Source organism: Hemibagrus wyckioides, linkage group LG23 (genome assembly GCF_019097595.1).
Source record: "Hemibagrus wyckioides isolate EC202008001 linkage group LG23, SWU_Hwy_1.0, whole genome shotgun sequence".
Lineage (NCBI taxonomy): Eukaryota > Metazoa > Chordata > Actinopteri > Siluriformes > Bagridae > Hemibagrus > Hemibagrus wyckioides.
The window spans coordinates 4,099,324-4,116,426 of NC_080732.1; the positions used below are offsets into that span (position 1 = coordinate 4,099,324).

Here is a 17,103-nt window from a genome sequence, read left to right on the forward strand (position 1 = left end):
CTATCTATCTATCTATCTGTCTGTCTGTCTGTCTATCTATCTATCTATCTATCTATCTATCTATCTGTCTGTCTGTCTGTCTGTCTGTCTGTCTATCTATCTATCTATCTATCTATCTATCTATCTATCTATCTATCTATCTGTCTGTGTGTCTATCTATCTGTCTGTCTGTCTGTCTATCTATCTATCTATCTATCTATCTATCTATCTATCTATCTATCTATCTGTCTGTGTGTCTATCTATCTGTCTGTCTGTCTGTCTGTCTGTCTATCTATCTATCTATCTATCTATCTATCTATCTATCTATCTATCTATCTATCTATCTGTCTGTCTGTGTGTCTGTGTGTCTGTCTATCTATCTATCTATCTATCTATCTATCTATCTATCTATCTATCTATCTATCTGTCTGTGTGTCTATCTATCTGTCTGTCTGTCTGTCTGTCTGTCTGTGGTGGCTCAAGTGGTTAAGGCTCTGGGTCGTTGACCAGAAGATCAGGGATTCAAGCCCCAGCACTGCCAAGTTGCCACTGTTGGGCCCTTGAGCAAGGCCCTTAACCCTCTCTGCTCCAGGGGTGCTGTATCATGGCTGACCCTGTGCTCTGACCCCAACCTCCAAGGATGGGATATGTGAAGAAAGAATTTCACTGTGCTGTAATGTATATGTGACAAATAAAGGCTGTTTCATTTCATTTCATCTATCTGTCTATCTAGATAGATCTAAATGGATAGATATACTACATTGCCAAAAGTTTTGGGACACCCCTCCAAATCACTGAATTCAGGTGTTGTTTTTCGGGGGTTGGACTCGGCCCCTTAGTTCCAGTGAAAGGAACTCTTAATGCTTCAGCTTCATACCAAGACATTTTGGACAATTTCATGCTCCCAACTTTGTGGGAACAATTCGGTGAGTTTGGTGTGGAGGAACTGACCTCAACCCGGTGGTACACATTTGGGATGAATTAGAGCGGAGACTCTGAGCCAGACCTTCAAGTCCAAAATCAGTGCCTGACAAATGTGCTTCTAGAGGAATGGTCAAAAATTCCCATAAACACTCTCCTAAACCTTGTGGAAAGCCTTCTGAGAAGAGTTGAAGCTGTTCTAGCTGCAAAGGGCGGGACAACTCCATATTACATTCATGTGCATGTGAAGGCAGACGTCCTAGTTCCAGAATGGTTCACAGTCTCCACTCTAATTCATCCCAAAGGTGTTCTATGGGGTTCAGGACTCTGTGCAGGCCAGTCAAGTTCCTCCACACCAAACTCTCTCCTCCATGTCTTTATGGACCTTGCTTTGGTCACTGGTGTGCAGTCATGTTGGAACAGGAAGGGGTCATCCCCAAACTGTTCCCACAAAGTTGGGAGCATGAAATTGTCCAAAATGTCTTGGTATGAAGCTGAAGCATGAAGAGTTCCTTTCACTGGAACTAAGGGGCCGAGTCCAACCCCTGAAAAGCAACACCTGAACTCAATGATTTGGAGGGGTGTCCCAAAACTTTTGGCAATATAGTGTATATGATAACGTCATAATCAATTAAGTCTGTGAGAAATGATATATAAATGCGATAAATGATCTCTTATGTCCATGTACAGTGTTTGCACCCAAGACAGACACATCGATCACATGAAACACCGCTCATAACTGTCATTTATCTGAGATTTATTATTAAGTAGGGTTTTTTTTCTTAAAAAAACCTCACTTATATTAAAAAATTAACACATCTTTAAAATGCAGGTCACGTGTCATTTGAGGCTCACAGGAGTGGAGTCCTCTGATGAGAACATCCGACTCACGGTTTCACATCAACGCTTTTTGAGATGCTCTTCTGCTCACCACGGTTGTAAAGAGTGGTCACGGGAGTGGTTATTTTTGTTTACCGCAGCCTTCCTGTCAGCTCGGCCAGTCTGGCCATGTGCTTGTGATTGCCCTCATCTACAAGGCATCTTCTGGAACTTTTATTTTTCTATTCTAATGTTTAGTAACTGGAGCTCTTGACCTGTAACTGCACGATTGAATGAATGAATGAATGAATGAATAAATAAAACTGACATATTCATTAGGCTATTAAATATCTTCTTCAATCAGTGAAGTCGTCGTCCATGTTCTATAATCGCTCTAGCTTTTTCCCTTAATGAAATGTAGTCGCTTTCACATCTTGCTTGCTTCAGGTCTTTTTGCTCTCAGTCCTGTCTCCTGCAAGTGAAATGCAGCTCGCTCGGGTTCACATCCGGTCACTGCCTTGGCCACACACCCACTATAGATTAAACAGCCTCTAGTTGCAGCTGATGGATCTCAGTTTAACTCTGTAATCATCATTTTATTTCAATTACAATATGCTGGAGGAAAGAGCTGAGTGGTTTGTGGGTGAACTACTCGCGCATTACACTTCCCAGGCTAATCAGACGGCTTTAGTTAACATCACCTACACTACTTCTGATTAGGAAATATTATTTGAGCAAGGCCTCCAATCCAGCCTACTGCAGGGGCACTGCATCATGGCTGACCCTGCGCTCTGACCACAACCCCTAAGGATGGGATATGTGAAGAAAGAATTTCACTGTGCAGTAATGTCTGTGAGACAAATAAAGACAACTTAATTCCAGCAGCCACCGAACTCTATTTCTGACCCAACAGCGCCATCTGGTGGTACGGTCACTTACCTGGTTTTACGGAGTTGAATGCTTTATAATCGTTTGCTCTGTTGGACCCTTGAGCACAGCCATTAACTCTAGCTTGTTTATCTTATTTTAGATTAGATTGTCTTATAATATAGTCACCAAGATCCGTATATTATTTGCTGTTTCATTTTTATGTTTAATTACACAATTTATTTTCCATACTGTCTTGCTTATGCATAGTTTATTTTATACTTCCTGTTTTTAATGCTTTGTTTTGCTCTTTACAATACTATAAAGCATACAAGTTGAATATGAAGGCTGCTACAATATGAAATTGTGGTGGTAGCTCAAATAGTTAAGGCTCTGGATTGTTGATCAGTTGGACCACTGCAGACCGGGAACACCTCCACAAGAGCTGCAGTTTTGGAGATGCTCGGATCCAGTGGTCTAGCCATCACAATTTGGCTCTTCATCGAACTCGCTCAAATCCTTGCTCTTGTCCATTTTTCCTGCTTCTAACATCAACATTAAGGACAAAATGTTCACTTGCTGCCTAATATATCCCACCCACTAACAGGTGCCATGATGAGGAGATCATCAGTGTTACTCACGTCACCTCTCACTGCTCAGAATGTTATACCTGATCAGTGTGTGGTAATAATAAAGGCTTCTTCTTCTTCTTAAATGAAAGGATCACAACTCGGCTGATGGTCAGGTTCAGATTTCTTAAATTAAGAGATAGAGTTCAAGTAGACATTATTTATTTTTGAGGTTTGGCTTAAACTCACACAATGGGGATCAATTAAATCATCTTATCACTTAATCTGGAGTCTATCCCAGAAACACCAGGAATGAAGCGGAGCACACACACCGCACAGGACGCCAGTCCGTCACAGATATAATCGGAGTAATAAATATTACAACTTTAATAACACTGCAGTTACGATTTCCGATACTCACTTTGAGAACCTGCCACTTAAACAACCTTTAGTGATTCGTGAGTCATGATTCATTAATGATCCACTTAAATGTGTATATTTTATGGCATATTTTAATAATGATGCATCTTGTAATGTTTACTTACGGGGGGGACCCCAAAACAATTCAAATGACACATCATACATGAAGTGCACTGGGCAGGGTTCCTGGAGGGCATTAACTCATATTTTTTCATCTTCAGAGGTACCCTAGAGGGCACATTAACTCATTTTCTTGCAGGTAGGAAAGCCTCTAGGGCACTGAATTCCATTTTCTCCACCATTAGGACATCAGAGCTCATAAAAGACACCCGAGAGGGCACTTTATCATGTTTTTATTCACTGTCCAGGCAGAGACATCAGGGTTTTTTTTTTTTCTCTAACCAAAGGGATATTCACACAAATATATACAGGAACTCAAACGAAAAGTGCTTAGATGATAAACAGATTATTTATTCTTGCTAGAACTGATAGAAACAGATAGTCAAGGTCCACACAAGAAAAATGGATAAATGTCTTATGTTAATTGTGTATCCATTTCTAAATCTTCGCTAATACATTCTATGCATTTTTTTTTTGCTGGTGTAACATCTCGAGCATTTTTCCTAACCTGTGAGCAGCCTTTAGATCTCGTGGCAACTCTAACACAAAATCATTTTTTTTTGGATTGCTGCATCCTCACATGGGTTCTCGTACCACTGCTATGCTGACAGCTTATCTTCTCCTTCCCTCCCTCAGATACCATGGCTTCTGCTAGGATCTCAGCGTGTCTGGCGGACATTTCATCATGGATGTCGGCTCATCAGCTAAAACACGATCCCAGCAAAATCGAACTGCTGGTCATCCCCAGGATCTTGCATTGTCTTTGAACAACTCCATGATCTCCCCTTCAGCCACTGCTCCCAACCTTGGGGTAACCATGGACAATCAACTGTCCTTTTCTTCCCATGTTACTAACGTCACACGCTCATGTCGGTTTCTTCTGTACAACATCAGAAGGATTCGGCCATTTTTATCCACACAGGCTACTCAGGTGCTTGTTCAGTCTCTGTCCATTTCGAGACTGGACTATACAGCTCTCTACTGGCAGTCTACCTCTGAATGCAATTCATTCACCGCAGTTGATCCAAAATGCAGCTGTGCAAGTTGTTTTCAACCTGCCTAAGTTCTCCCACACCACCCCACTGCTGTGTTTCTCTCCACTGGCTTCCGGTAGCTGCATCAGCTTCAAAACACTGACACTTTCCTACAAAGCCAAGAATGGACCAGCTCCATCTTACCTCAAAGCTCTTATTACTCCTCACACTGCACCACGCAGTCTGTGACCTACTGAAACAGTGTTAATGTATTCATTGACAGAGATTTCAAAGCACTCTTGTAAGTCTGTCTGGATAAGAGCGTCTGCCAAATCCACAGACTTTTTTTTTTTTTTTTTTCCTCCTTCAGAAACAACGGGTGATGTAAACTTCTGCACACAGCTGAGTCGAGTTACAGCACTGCTCCCACACCTAACAATATCCTTGGCCTGTAAGTAAGGAATAATAAAGCACTCGCTGGCATTTCATTCATCTTGATGTAAGAGTCACAACACAAATATGGACAAGTCATTTTATTTTCTTCACACAGCGAGCTTGAGAAACGCTTATTCCAAGCAATAAGCACCTGCTTCCCTAAACTACTACTCACATGATTAATACTCTGTTCCCCAAGACACACTGTGCTTCCTTTATGGTTAAGAAATTTGGAGCAATGGACCTCCAAGTCATACAGTTTAGATCTGCAATCGTTCTGTCCTTTATTCCGTAATCCACAGCCTGCCTCAAGCCCTAGTTAAAGATTCCCAAATGAAAGATCTTAGGGTTTTACAAATAAACTCCATAAAAATGGATAAAGAGTCAGTTCTGGAGAATAATGAACTGGCAGAGATTTAGCCTTAGACGAAGGTACATGAAGTCTCGATAGAAAGCTACTGAAAATCGTTCATCACTGTCCACAAAACGTAAGAAAATAAAAGAAAGTTGATTTGACACCAACTTTTGTAAAATAGTGACCAGTTTCTTCTAGTGTTGTCTATGTGTATTATTTGCGACACCCTCATCCTGAGCGACTTAGATTGATCTCATTTCTACAGCTGAGTAATTGAGGTTGAACTGCATCGCTCAAAGGCCCTGCAACGGCAGTGTGGAGATCCTGGGATTCAAACTCACAACCTTCTGATCAGACCACTTTCCTCTCATTATTATGTGTCTAAAATACTTATAGATTTTTAATCACCCCGTCTCAGGGAACAGAAAAATATTCAGGCCAAGAAAGACACTGATTATATCAGCAGATTCCTGCAAGAACTATGGATACTGGCTTCTTCATTTCTTATCCTATAAATAGCCTCCAAGTTCCAGAAAGGAAAGAAACTCAGTGCCTTAGAGAGGATCATCGTTGCGGTAAAAGCCCACAAAGTGTTTATAATCTCCACTGTGTTTACTAAGCAGATGGAAAGATGTTTCATTTTAACACTAAAAAAAAAAAAAATTAAAATAAAAAATAAAATCTATTTGACGATAAGGTTTATTTCATAACAGCTTCTTGGCTTTCCAGAAGCCAGAATTGTTTCCTCCAATGGATTAAAAAACAAAAAAACAAAACAGCATTTTATGCATTTTAGTAAAATCAGTCCAGAGATCAACATATTTTACTTCAGACATGAAATTATTCTGTTTCTTAAAAATAAAAAATAAAAATAAAAAAGAGGGGGGGAGGGAGAGAGAGAGAGAGAGAGAGAGAGAGAGAGAGAGAGAGAGAGAGAGAGAGAGAGAGAGAGGACGAGTACAGGCACAGAGATCAGGTTCACGATGGCTACAGTTTCCTCTCATCTGTGAATATTCCAGGCTGATGAACTGCTGGTTCAGAGACTCTTGTAAGAGTGCTGGTGTGTGTGTGTGTGTGTGTGTGTGTGTGTATGTATGTATGTATGTATATGTGTGTGTGTGTGTGTGTGTGTGTGTGTGTGTGTGCATGCATGCATGTATTATATATAAAGTAATTACAGCTACAGAATGAAACAAACCCATTTTTCACCATAAAATCTCTCGGTGACGTGACTAAAAACGTGCTCAAGCAGAGAGTAATACTGTAAACCTACATGTGTTGTGCAATTAAACAGAAAACACACCTTCTTTTAAAAAACAAGACACTGAATGCATAAAAATCTGAACCGTGTGGGGGAAAAAAAATAAGGGGAAAAAAATGGACATTAGAACTGTAACCCTCCTCCTAACCTTCTCTTCCAGGAATTTTAGAGATATATTATAGATAACGTTGCAGATTCTTTCTGGTTGCTCTCAGGCTAAAGCCTGGTGTCCTCTGTGTACTGTTAAGGTGGTCAGTGTTGGAGAAAGTGCATTAAACCTTTCACAACTGTTTTTTGTGGTTCTTGGATGTCTGAGTGCAATGGTTTCACCAACTTGAGGATCCTTTACAAAAATACATTACAGCTCTGTTGGTGTTCTCCACTAGAAATGTACAGAAACCCAACATTATGTTGCATTAAGGCTCTTGATCTCTAAATATATATATATAGGTATGTCTTACAAAATACATAACACTGATTTCTAATAAATGAAAGCACAAAAAAAAAAAAAAAAAAAAAAAAAAATTAAAACAATAAAATTACAGTTTATAATACAATATTTAGCCCAATCTCTAAGGTCCAGCACTTAGTGTCTCTGAGGATAAATGGCTTTGGGTCTTTTTTTTTTTGTCAGAGCAATGTGCTGGAAGGGGAAACTGGCAGACCACTGCCTTCTGAATCCAGAGAGTCATGGGGCTCGTGGGCATGGAGTGTTTGGAGATTTCGGAGTGGACGTTGGGATGGAGCAGTCTCCTCTGCTTGGGATGGAAGTCTGGCTGGTAGGTAGATCTGGGCCTCAAAGATGTCCTCCTCATCCTCTTTTTCTGCGAGACGTCCTCCTTTTTCTCCTCGCGCTCTGCTGAGATCTCGCGCCGCTTCCAGGGCAGAGCTGCTGAACAGAAAATCGTGGCGCGTTTCCAGCTCGGTGAGTCCGTTCCCACTGAAGCTCAAGTCATCTTGATCCAGCTCGTTCTGCAGGTTCTGAGGCTGCAGGTTTTCCCGATGTTTCGAAGGTTTAGTAGGAAGTCCGTCTGGGAGCTCATTGGCTGATTGACGGGTCCACTGAGGAGGAGTCAAAGGGGTCATGGGGGTAGGTTTTAGAGGTCCTGAAGTGGGCACCATTCGCCACTCTACTTGCTCAGCGACTCCTGCTCCGCTGGCTTCCTCCAGACCACCAGCCCCTGACCCCAGGTCTGCCCATGGTTCCAGCTTCTCAGTTCGGTTCAGTTTCTTTAAATTGCTCAGCAGTGCAAACATACTATCTACATCCTTCGCAAAGTTGGCCCAGTCTTCCAGGCTGGGACTGTAGTCGTGTCTGTGCTCAAACAGACTCTCGTTCACGCTGTACAGTTGTGCCAGTCCTTGCCAGTTGGCGTCCTCAGTGAAGTTGGGCAGCTTAAGCTCGGCGCCCGTCCCATGCAGGCTGTGTGCTGGAGGGAGGGAAGGAGAACAGGGTGACACGGTCAGCCAAGTCTGAGGAAGAGAAGAAGCTCTTTGGAGCACAAGTTTGGATGGTGTCTAAAAAACATGCAGCCATGCATGGCCTCAAAAAATTAATTAGAATGGAGCGAATAAATCGGTGCAGAAATAACAACGATGGCAAACACTTTACATACAAGCCACTACTATCTAAAGCAGTAAGCACTGAAAGGCAACAAAGCAGATAACCAGAAGTTCTCAATGACCTGAATGCACAGATGGAAAAAAAAAAAATCCCTACAAATTAAGAAATGGTCAAAAACACAACAAAATGCTTTTTTTAAATCTTGAAAAGTCCAGGTAACCTGGAATGAAAGAAAGAAAAAAGGGGAAAAGTCCCCACACAAATACACACAGAAGAATGCAAGGAAATGGAAGTCAGTGTATTAGGGGAAAGGTGCAAGGCCTTGGATGATGGAGCAAGCATTCCCAAAGCAGATCAGGCAGTACAGCTGGACAAGCAGCAACAAAGCCACACCGTATCAGCACTGAACTGTATCGAGGCTCTGGTATTCAATGGTATGGACGACTAAGGTGAGATGAGCATGGAGAGAGACACTCAGACTCACAGGAATGAAAGGCTTGGCCTCCTCAACTTTGACCACTTTCGGTGCTGCTGTTGCCTGGTAAGCCGGTAAAGCCAAAAAAGATGGGCGGGTCAAGTGCAGGAAATTTATTTTAAAAAAGTGAAAACAAATAGAATCGTGAGAGACAGAGGGACCTATATAGAAATACAGAAGGGGTGTAATAATTTCTTTAGGTAGAGTGATATTTAAGAGAATAAAAACAAGGTTATATCCTTTTATACTTGTCACTGAAGGAACAACATAACATTAAGGCATATAATTAAATTCTAAAGGCAAATGATTCGCGTATATTTATATTGTTTCCATCATGACGCATAGAAATGTTTTTAATACTTAAAACATACCGGGGGCTAAGAGCAGAAACTGAACTTATGAACCTAACCTACTGTGTCCCCTTAAATTTTGCTGCGTGAAGATACGAGCTATAAAAAGTCAAGCTATCGAGAAGGGCTTCAGTGACGAGGTTCAACTCTCGACTGAGCTTCAATGTTTCTTACAAAAAGGTTTGAATAGAAAATGTTTGAGCTGATATCTTCAGTATCTTCATATCGATTTACGGCTGATTATCTCATTGCTGATTTACGAACCGAGTGCTGTCGGAATTAACCGCTTGAATGAATGTTATTAGCACAACACCCCCAGCATGCACACACACACACACACACGTTCAGCTCGATGCGTCCTAGTGGATTAGTGGAAATGAGCTGGCCCATGCAGTTATATGGGAAAACAAAGCATGGATGAAATCAAAAAAAGGTGGATACCTGTGTGGATCATAGCTTCCTCCATCTTTACTCCCTGATCAGGAAAATAAGAGCAATCAAATGTTAATGTGTCAATCATGGATTGGGGGGGGGGGGAGAGAAAAAGATTAGAGACACTGTAGTTCTGTATAATCATGCACAGCAATGAAGCCTTAAAGAGAAACCCTGTTAGAGAGAAGACACAGCGAGAGACTGAACTGGAGAAAAAGATTGTCTTTATACATTTATAATGTAAGAAAATGTGATAAACAGACTTCACACCATTTTCCAGTCCTGCCCGACGCAATTTAACATCAACTAAATTTACTAATTTAACTTCACACTGAGAAACGTCATAAGGTAACCTTGTTAGGCCATGAAATCTCGTGTTTAAATAAATTTCACACCGTGTCCTGAGGACATCAGTAGCTCTCTGTAAAACTGCTCCAAAACTAGAGGCAGATATTTACAAATTCATAACGTTTTTTTGGGGGGGGGGGGCTGAAACAGACTTCCATTGCTCTAGACACCAGACATCTCTCGAAATCATTTCTATATTCGCTTTATACCACAGTGCTGTTGAATCTGTGATACTGATTGGTCAGAAGATATTTATTAACCATGTGTCTTGGATCTTAACGCAATCACCACCACACACATTCAGCCCAAACTGTCTTTAATGCACGTGTGTGGACACGAGTACAACCGTCAGAGAAAGTCATTACATGTTAAAAAATATACTGTGGTATGGAGGAATGCAACACTTTTTGGGGTGGTGTTGATTATTTTCTCATAACAGCACCACTCTTTCTGAAGAGAAATTTTATCGGAGATCTTTGTGTTGCTTGGATACCCAATGATGTATCAGCCAGCCCCATAGATAAACACCCAAATTAGTTTAATTGAATTCCAGTGTATTAGGTTGTAGCTCACTGAAATGTTTGGTAGTGATATAAATAAGATTCCAAAATAGTCTTGAAAAATAGGGAGGATTTACATAGGATATATATTATATTGTAATATACACAAATATATTTCCCCTGACGCAGCAAAACGTCAATTCCACTCTTGAGAATGAATACAGTACAAGGAAAGGTAGAGATCTTTATAAATATACTCCGTGCACATTTATGAATTTTGAAGAAAGAAATGAAAAGGTCAAGGTGATTATTTGACTCCTGATACGACCGCTGGCTGTAGAGCTGGAAAAAGAGACAAGTGTAAAACATCATCGGCGCTCTGCTTCCTGAGGGAATAACATGGGAATGATTAAGAAAGGATGTGTTCAGGTGGGAAGAAGAAGAAGAACATGGAGTCAGAACCCAGACAGATACTACATACAGATACATGGTCAGGATGTCATGCATCATGCAACACACAGAAATGATGAACAACATCAACAAAACGTGTCAAATATGATTGTGATGTTTATTCAAAAGATCTTCATGTGAACGGTCCAGCATGTTTTTAAAGTGGAGACTGAAATGGACTGGTGTGGTACCTGTGTCTGTGCTTTTGGCTCTGGGGTTGCACTGCTTATGACCCTGGCAGCTCCTCAAGTCCATCAGCTGCAGGTGGAGCTGGTTCAGGACGTCTCGATCCACCGTGTAAACCGCATTGCTCAACTGCAAACACATGAGCAATCATGTTTATATTAAAACATATATGTTCTGTTTTTTACATCCTACATGGTAGATATGTGGTTTGGGATATTATTCAATAGTTTTCACCCACCAGCCAGCTCTCTGCTATCATACAACAGAAATCAACTGCACAAGATGAAGGCTTCTTCTGAGCTGAGACATGAGTAAACTCTCTCTTTTCAATCTGTGCAGCGTAACACACTTAAAGAAAAGAGCTAATCTGACCTCTTCCACATACATAAGCTCACATATGCCAGTGATTTGGCTGGTGTGACTGTGAAGGACAGGAGGAAAGAGGACACGGTCCCTCCTACAGTGAATTCTGTTCTCTTGGCTCCCGAACCTAGACCTAGACGAATGTTTCTGTTATTTTGTCCACTCACAACCACAAAGTTATTTGAAAACGCTCCACCCACTTCTCAATGACACCATGTGATATATATATATAGCTGAAAAAATTTGTTTCCTGGTATATAATCACTTCTCGAAGACAATAAGAATCATTATTTATGTAAAATCAATTGTACACGTTCATTCCTATTCGTCTTAAGAAGGTTATTCCGCTGGAATTTGTCTCAGTGTTGTTTACTGTTGGGGATGTGTTACTAAAAATGGTGCATTGTATTTTCTTGATTAAATTATAAAGAAATCATATTTCAATACAAGGCTTTCACAGTAAAAAAAAATAAAATAAAAAAGACTAGATTTTTTAAATTGTTTTTAATGGTGAAAATTAAATAAGACCGTATTTATACATTTTGTAAAATATGTCGATGTTAGAATTCGGCGATCGCCGTCACTGACTCACCTGATAAGGGTCGCTGTTCAGATCGAAGTACTCGAGGAATCCAGTTGCAAACTCGCAGAAGAGTGTGTTGTGGGTCTCATTTATGGTCCTCAGACACCAGTATGTGTTGTTATTGGAGCTGGTGCAGGCACAGAAACCTCCCACTGTACAAATAAAACCCAAATTTTGATTAAAACATGGTGCACTGAAAGAAAACTCGACTATTAAAAAGCATTAAATGATGGTGTTCTTTCCGTACAGTTCCAGAAGGGGGCGGTCTGCCAGTGGTCATTGTTGTGAGTGAAGCAGGTGAGGCCAGGCAGGCTGCAGTCGTCTCCCTTCCTTTGCCTCTTCCTCTCCTTCCTCTCTTTCTTCTTTCGGCGGATCTCGTTATAGAGCTGAACCTTGCTGTCCACCTCCTGCACAGTTTCTCTGCAGAACACACACGACATCGAGATCTTTACCGTCGTGAATGTCTCTTAAATCATGGTGTATCTGTGTCTGGGATGTTTCTCTTAACCAGTCACTGCCATTTGACGTCACCCGTGATGTCACTTATTGTGTAGATCTCCGTTTCAGCTCATCAAATCAAGCACAGCTGTTTTAGTTGAAAATGTTAAAACGATGACTAGCTTAATCATAAACTATGAGTAGTTAGCTATCGTGTAGCACAAAGCTCCAACATTTCTTATTTAAAGGAAAAGAAAGACGTTCTGCTTAAACATTTTCAATCATTTAGATTTCTATGACCCGTGGAGATTTTACAAAGTTTGTCAAGAATTTCAACTGCCATAGCACAAAATTAGCTTCCCTGTCTCAAAGTCATATGGAAGTGAACAAAGAAACCAAAAAAACAACAAAAAAATCACGTTCATCCAAGTAAACTGTGATTTTTTTTGCCTGTATGTGAACGATACTCATTCATCTCATGTACAGCTATAGGATTAAAAGTGACGGCCACTAGATGACACCAAAGAGCTAAAATATTTCGAAACGTTTAGCAATTCGTCGTTGTGGTCGTCGTCATGATCTGCGTTTCGAATGGAAAAAATCCTCACTGTACATTAAAAATATTTACTAATCTAGACAATCCAAATGACAGCAGACCTTTACTGAAATTTTAAACACTAGCTAAAAGGAAATCTGTTAAAAATGTTTGTACACAATCTAGAGTAGTATATAAGTTTATCTTTACACGTTCTGAGATACTGTAATCGTTTAGTTCATTCAGTTTTGGACCCAGTGTCACATGGTGCTATCATGCCTCTGCTATTTATCATCATTTGTGCTAAAATCATATGCTCACCACCTTATAAATATTAACAAACATTAACATATCTTTAGATTTTCCTGCTTTGATCACACATTATAATGTTAGTCAGCTAGCTAACAATAGGCAAATCAGCTAGCAGTGTAACTGAGCTAGATAATTACATTTAGCCAACTAGTAGGATTGCTAGCGGGCTCGAATTAGCCAAGTGACTGACTAATATGAACTAGCAGTAATGTTGGCTAGCTCATGCTGCATTTATGTCCAGGTTCTGAGCTTCGAGTGGGAAAAGTCTGAACTCTAAATAAACCGGAGTAGCTGATATAAATCAAACGAAAGCTATTTAAACACATTTCACATCCAAATAAAAGACATTTAGACTAGATTTGTAATAGTGATCACTCTGAGGTGAGAAGCAGAGAGTTCAAAAGAGTCAGAAGCTACAGAGTGACATTAACTACAACACTACCTAAGCATGTTAAATAAAATATTGCAGCTAAAGCTATTTTTAGCTTATAATTAAAATACAACAATAGAATCTGACAGTATTTCGGCTGTGTCCACAGCAACAGCTTCATGAGGTCCTTCACTTGAATTCTCAGTAAGAACTCCAGGATTTCCCTTGATAAGGCTTTTTGAAAGACTCCTAAATACGTATATTCTGAGGAAAAGTGCTGTCTAGTGACGTTAAGGGCATAACTGTCCAAGCTATAAGCTATAACTATGATTATGTTTTGAATATGATACCGTTTAAAGTGAATGCTACACAATACATTTTCTTTTCAACAGAATGTACATCTGCTCAACTGTCTGGTTTGTGGATTTGTAGCTAGATACTATTAGGCCTTGAGCATATGGACATGAAATTCAAACTCAAGGCAAGTCAGTCCAGATTAATGCAATCTAAAACACATTTCCTACAAATCCCCATCTTGATAACATTATTACTTCATGTCTGTACGCTACTAGGAGTCAAGTCTGAGGTGAACATGCAAAAAAAATGTGATTAACCGGAGTGATGCAGGTCTCCGCGCCGAGTACAGAACCGTGCTGAGAGTCAGAAAGGAGCCGTCTCTCCCACAACTATTATTACACTTGAAAGCCATTAGACGCTTTTATGCCATATGGGCTTTTAAGAAGTGCACTGCTGCTTTTGGATCTGCAGTTTGAAAAATGATCCATCGCCATCAGTCAGAGACGGAAAGTGCACTCGAGAGGATTGGAGGCGGCGTGACGGTCAATCACTCAACAAACGGCAATGAATCGGCTGTCGCGGCAAATAGTGACTTAACTGCTCAGAGGAAACAACCCACAGCGGCACGGAGCGGAAGGGAAATTCTCAAAGGAACCGTGTCACGGTATTCCTAGCGCTCCGTCTGCACCCGTCTCGTACGGCTGCCCCGAGTTCCAGTTAGCGCTCGGGGGGACTTGTACGTGGAGAGTGACGGACTATTGACGTTGGCTCGGAGAAGAAACTGAAGAGAGGCAGCAAGTTTAATTAGGACAAACCTTTTCTTTCCGCAGTCACACTCATCTGGCTTTCTGCTCTTCAGGTGCCCGCGGACTTCCCGTAACTTTTTCATTTTATCCTGGAGCAGCTCAATCTGTGATAATTAGAAAGGAATTGTTCTGTATTGCCAATTCTGATACTATTAACACAGCAACATTATAGAGAAATAACACTTTTAGAAGGACGGATTTTAAACCTGGGGTATGCACATTCCTGCTTTAAATCAGACCTGGGGTTCATTTCCGGCACTAAATTCTCGTCATCAGTCATTAAATCTTAATTTCCACCTGACACTGAGTGCAAGATGATGTAAACTCCTGCTGCACCGATTCTTTTGACTGTATGCTACGATTGTTACTCTGGACATTAAATCCACATGATTTTAAGGAAGAGTTCCTCCTGTTACTGCTTACCTCCTGGTCGACGAAACTCTTGTGATCTTTCCAGGCTTTGGACGACTGGTAGATCTCTCTTTCGCAGTGCACGGTGTCGTTTAGCAGGATGTAGCACCTGTCAGATGGCGTTTCAGCAATTAGTGAGAGGACCAGAAACGTTATACGTATACATAACATACAGCAAGGACGGGTAACGTCATACATTACAGAAAGCCGTGAGTAGGACAGATGACTGTCAGAGATGTTACTCTGTAATCGCAGCCTTAGCAAAGTTTCTCCATAATTCAGTCAGATCCGATTCCCAGCCACTAGCTAAATCTTGTCTGTATGACAGCTATAACAGAGCGAAACGTTATACCCAGGCTCACGATAGCACGAAGGATGCAAATTCTTCTACAGTTTTTTTTTTGTAATACATATACCTCTATCTATGTATAAATCTATGTGTGTTGTAAATTAAGCTATAAATCTGTACAAGTTTGTTCCTGGACTGCATAATTACCCACAGTCTGGTTTTGCTGGATTGTTGGGATGTTCGATAAACAGCTCTGGGAAGCTAAACCCTTTCCTTTGTATTGTTAAAAACAACTGTTGAAGGGACAGAGAATCAAAACGAAAGCTGAAAATGAACAGAGAAATGAAATCTTAAGAGGTCTCCTTCTCACTTGTGTGTGACTTTGAGGGAATTTGGGTAGCCGACGGCGTTAGTATCGTCAGCCAGCATCTCCTCTGAAGCGTCGTCCGACTCCAGATCGAAGTCAGTGTCGAAGGAGGTTTCGGGTTCGTAATGGCGCTTGCTGATTGGTCGGGGTTCTGAAGCCAACCTGTCGTCTTCCTGCAGGTCCACGGCATAAATCTCACCCTCGAACTCTACGGACAGCGAGCGTGCGTGTCGTGTGTGGACGAAACGCGGCCTGTAACCTGGGGCATCAATGAGACACGCATTTGTTTCTTTAGGGAGAATTTTTTCACCATGTGTGACTGACCATCAAAGGTGAGACAACATTAAATGTGTGAAAAAATCAGTTAGCAATTAGGTGAAATATCAGAATTAAAGAGTCATATCAAGAAAAGAAAATAAAGACTGTTGCTTTAGGGCATGTTTTGTTGTGCATACTGCCATTAAACCCTCCTATTATCCTTGGGGTCAATTTGATCCCATTCAATGTCTCTAAATATACACTATATTGCCAGAAGTTTTGGGATGTCTGCCTTTACACGCACATAAATGTAATATGGAGTTGTCCCACTCTTTGCAGCTATAACAGCTTCAACCCTTCTGGGAAGGCTTTCCACAAGGTTTAGGAGTGTGTTTATGGGAATTTTTGACCGTTCCTTTAGAAGCGCATTTGTGAGATCAGCCACTGATGTTGGACGAGAAGTTCTGGCTCGCAGTCTCCGCTCCAATTCATCCCAAAGGTGTTCTATCAGGTTGAGGTCAGGACACTGACCAAACTCACTCTTCCATGTCTTTATGGACCTTGCTTTGTGCACTGGTGTGCAGTCATGTTGGAACAGGAAGGGGTCATCCCCAAACTGTTCCCACAAAGTTGGGAGCATGAAATTGTCCAAAATGTCTTGCTATGGTAAAGCATCAAGAGTTCCTTTCACTGGAACTAGGGGGCCGAGCCCAACCCCTGAATTCAGAGGTGTCCCAAAACTTTTGGCAACACAGTGTATGTTCGACATATTTTTTGCTTCATATTTAATTTAAGTAAACCATGATATAATGTTCATGATAATATGTTCTCAGTGTCCTGTACACATTTTGTGGCATCATTTTGTGTTCCTTGGGGTCAATTTGACCCCAGGCCCTTTCGGCTGTATAAGACACACACAAAACACATTCATCCGTTTTCGTTGTTTGGTAATAGAAATTGTAGTACTTTCCAAATGTTATACATAACAAAAATCTGTACTTAGAAATAAAATAAAACCATTAAAAACAGAAAAAGTTCTTTCTGCCCA

At 40.9% G+C, this 17,103-nt stretch overlaps 1 protein-coding gene across 4 annotated transcripts in view; it reads right to left on the reverse strand.

Annotated features, from left to right (window-relative positions):
- Positions 1–6,547: 6,547 nt before the first annotated feature.
- sulf1 (sulfatase 1) overlaps positions 6,548–17,103 on the reverse strand; it is a 40,125-nt gene continuing 29,569 nt past the window's right edge. The window contains exons 12-20 of one of the 4 annotated variants that reach the window (XM_058376714.1): positions 15,801–16,056; positions 15,154–15,250; positions 14,740–14,834; positions 12,220–12,392; positions 11,982–12,124; positions 11,032–11,155; positions 9,552–9,585; positions 8,770–8,823; positions 7,970–8,151 (exon numbers count right to left, since the gene is read on the reverse strand). In XM_058376714.1, the coding sequence (XP_058232697.1) occupies positions 8,118–8,151; positions 8,770–8,823; positions 9,552–9,585; positions 11,032–11,155; positions 11,982–12,124; positions 12,220–12,392; positions 14,740–14,834; positions 15,154–15,250; positions 15,801–16,056 (1,010 nt within the window). In that variant the 3' untranslated portion in view covers positions 7,970–8,117. Of the gene's footprint in view, positions 8,195–8,769; positions 8,824–9,551; positions 9,586–11,031; positions 11,156–11,981; positions 12,125–12,219; positions 12,393–14,739; positions 14,835–15,153; positions 15,251–15,800; positions 16,057–17,103 lie in introns of all 4 variants that reach the window. The other 3 variants (XM_058376715.1, XM_058376716.1, XM_058376713.1) reach the window with 3 other exon arrangements.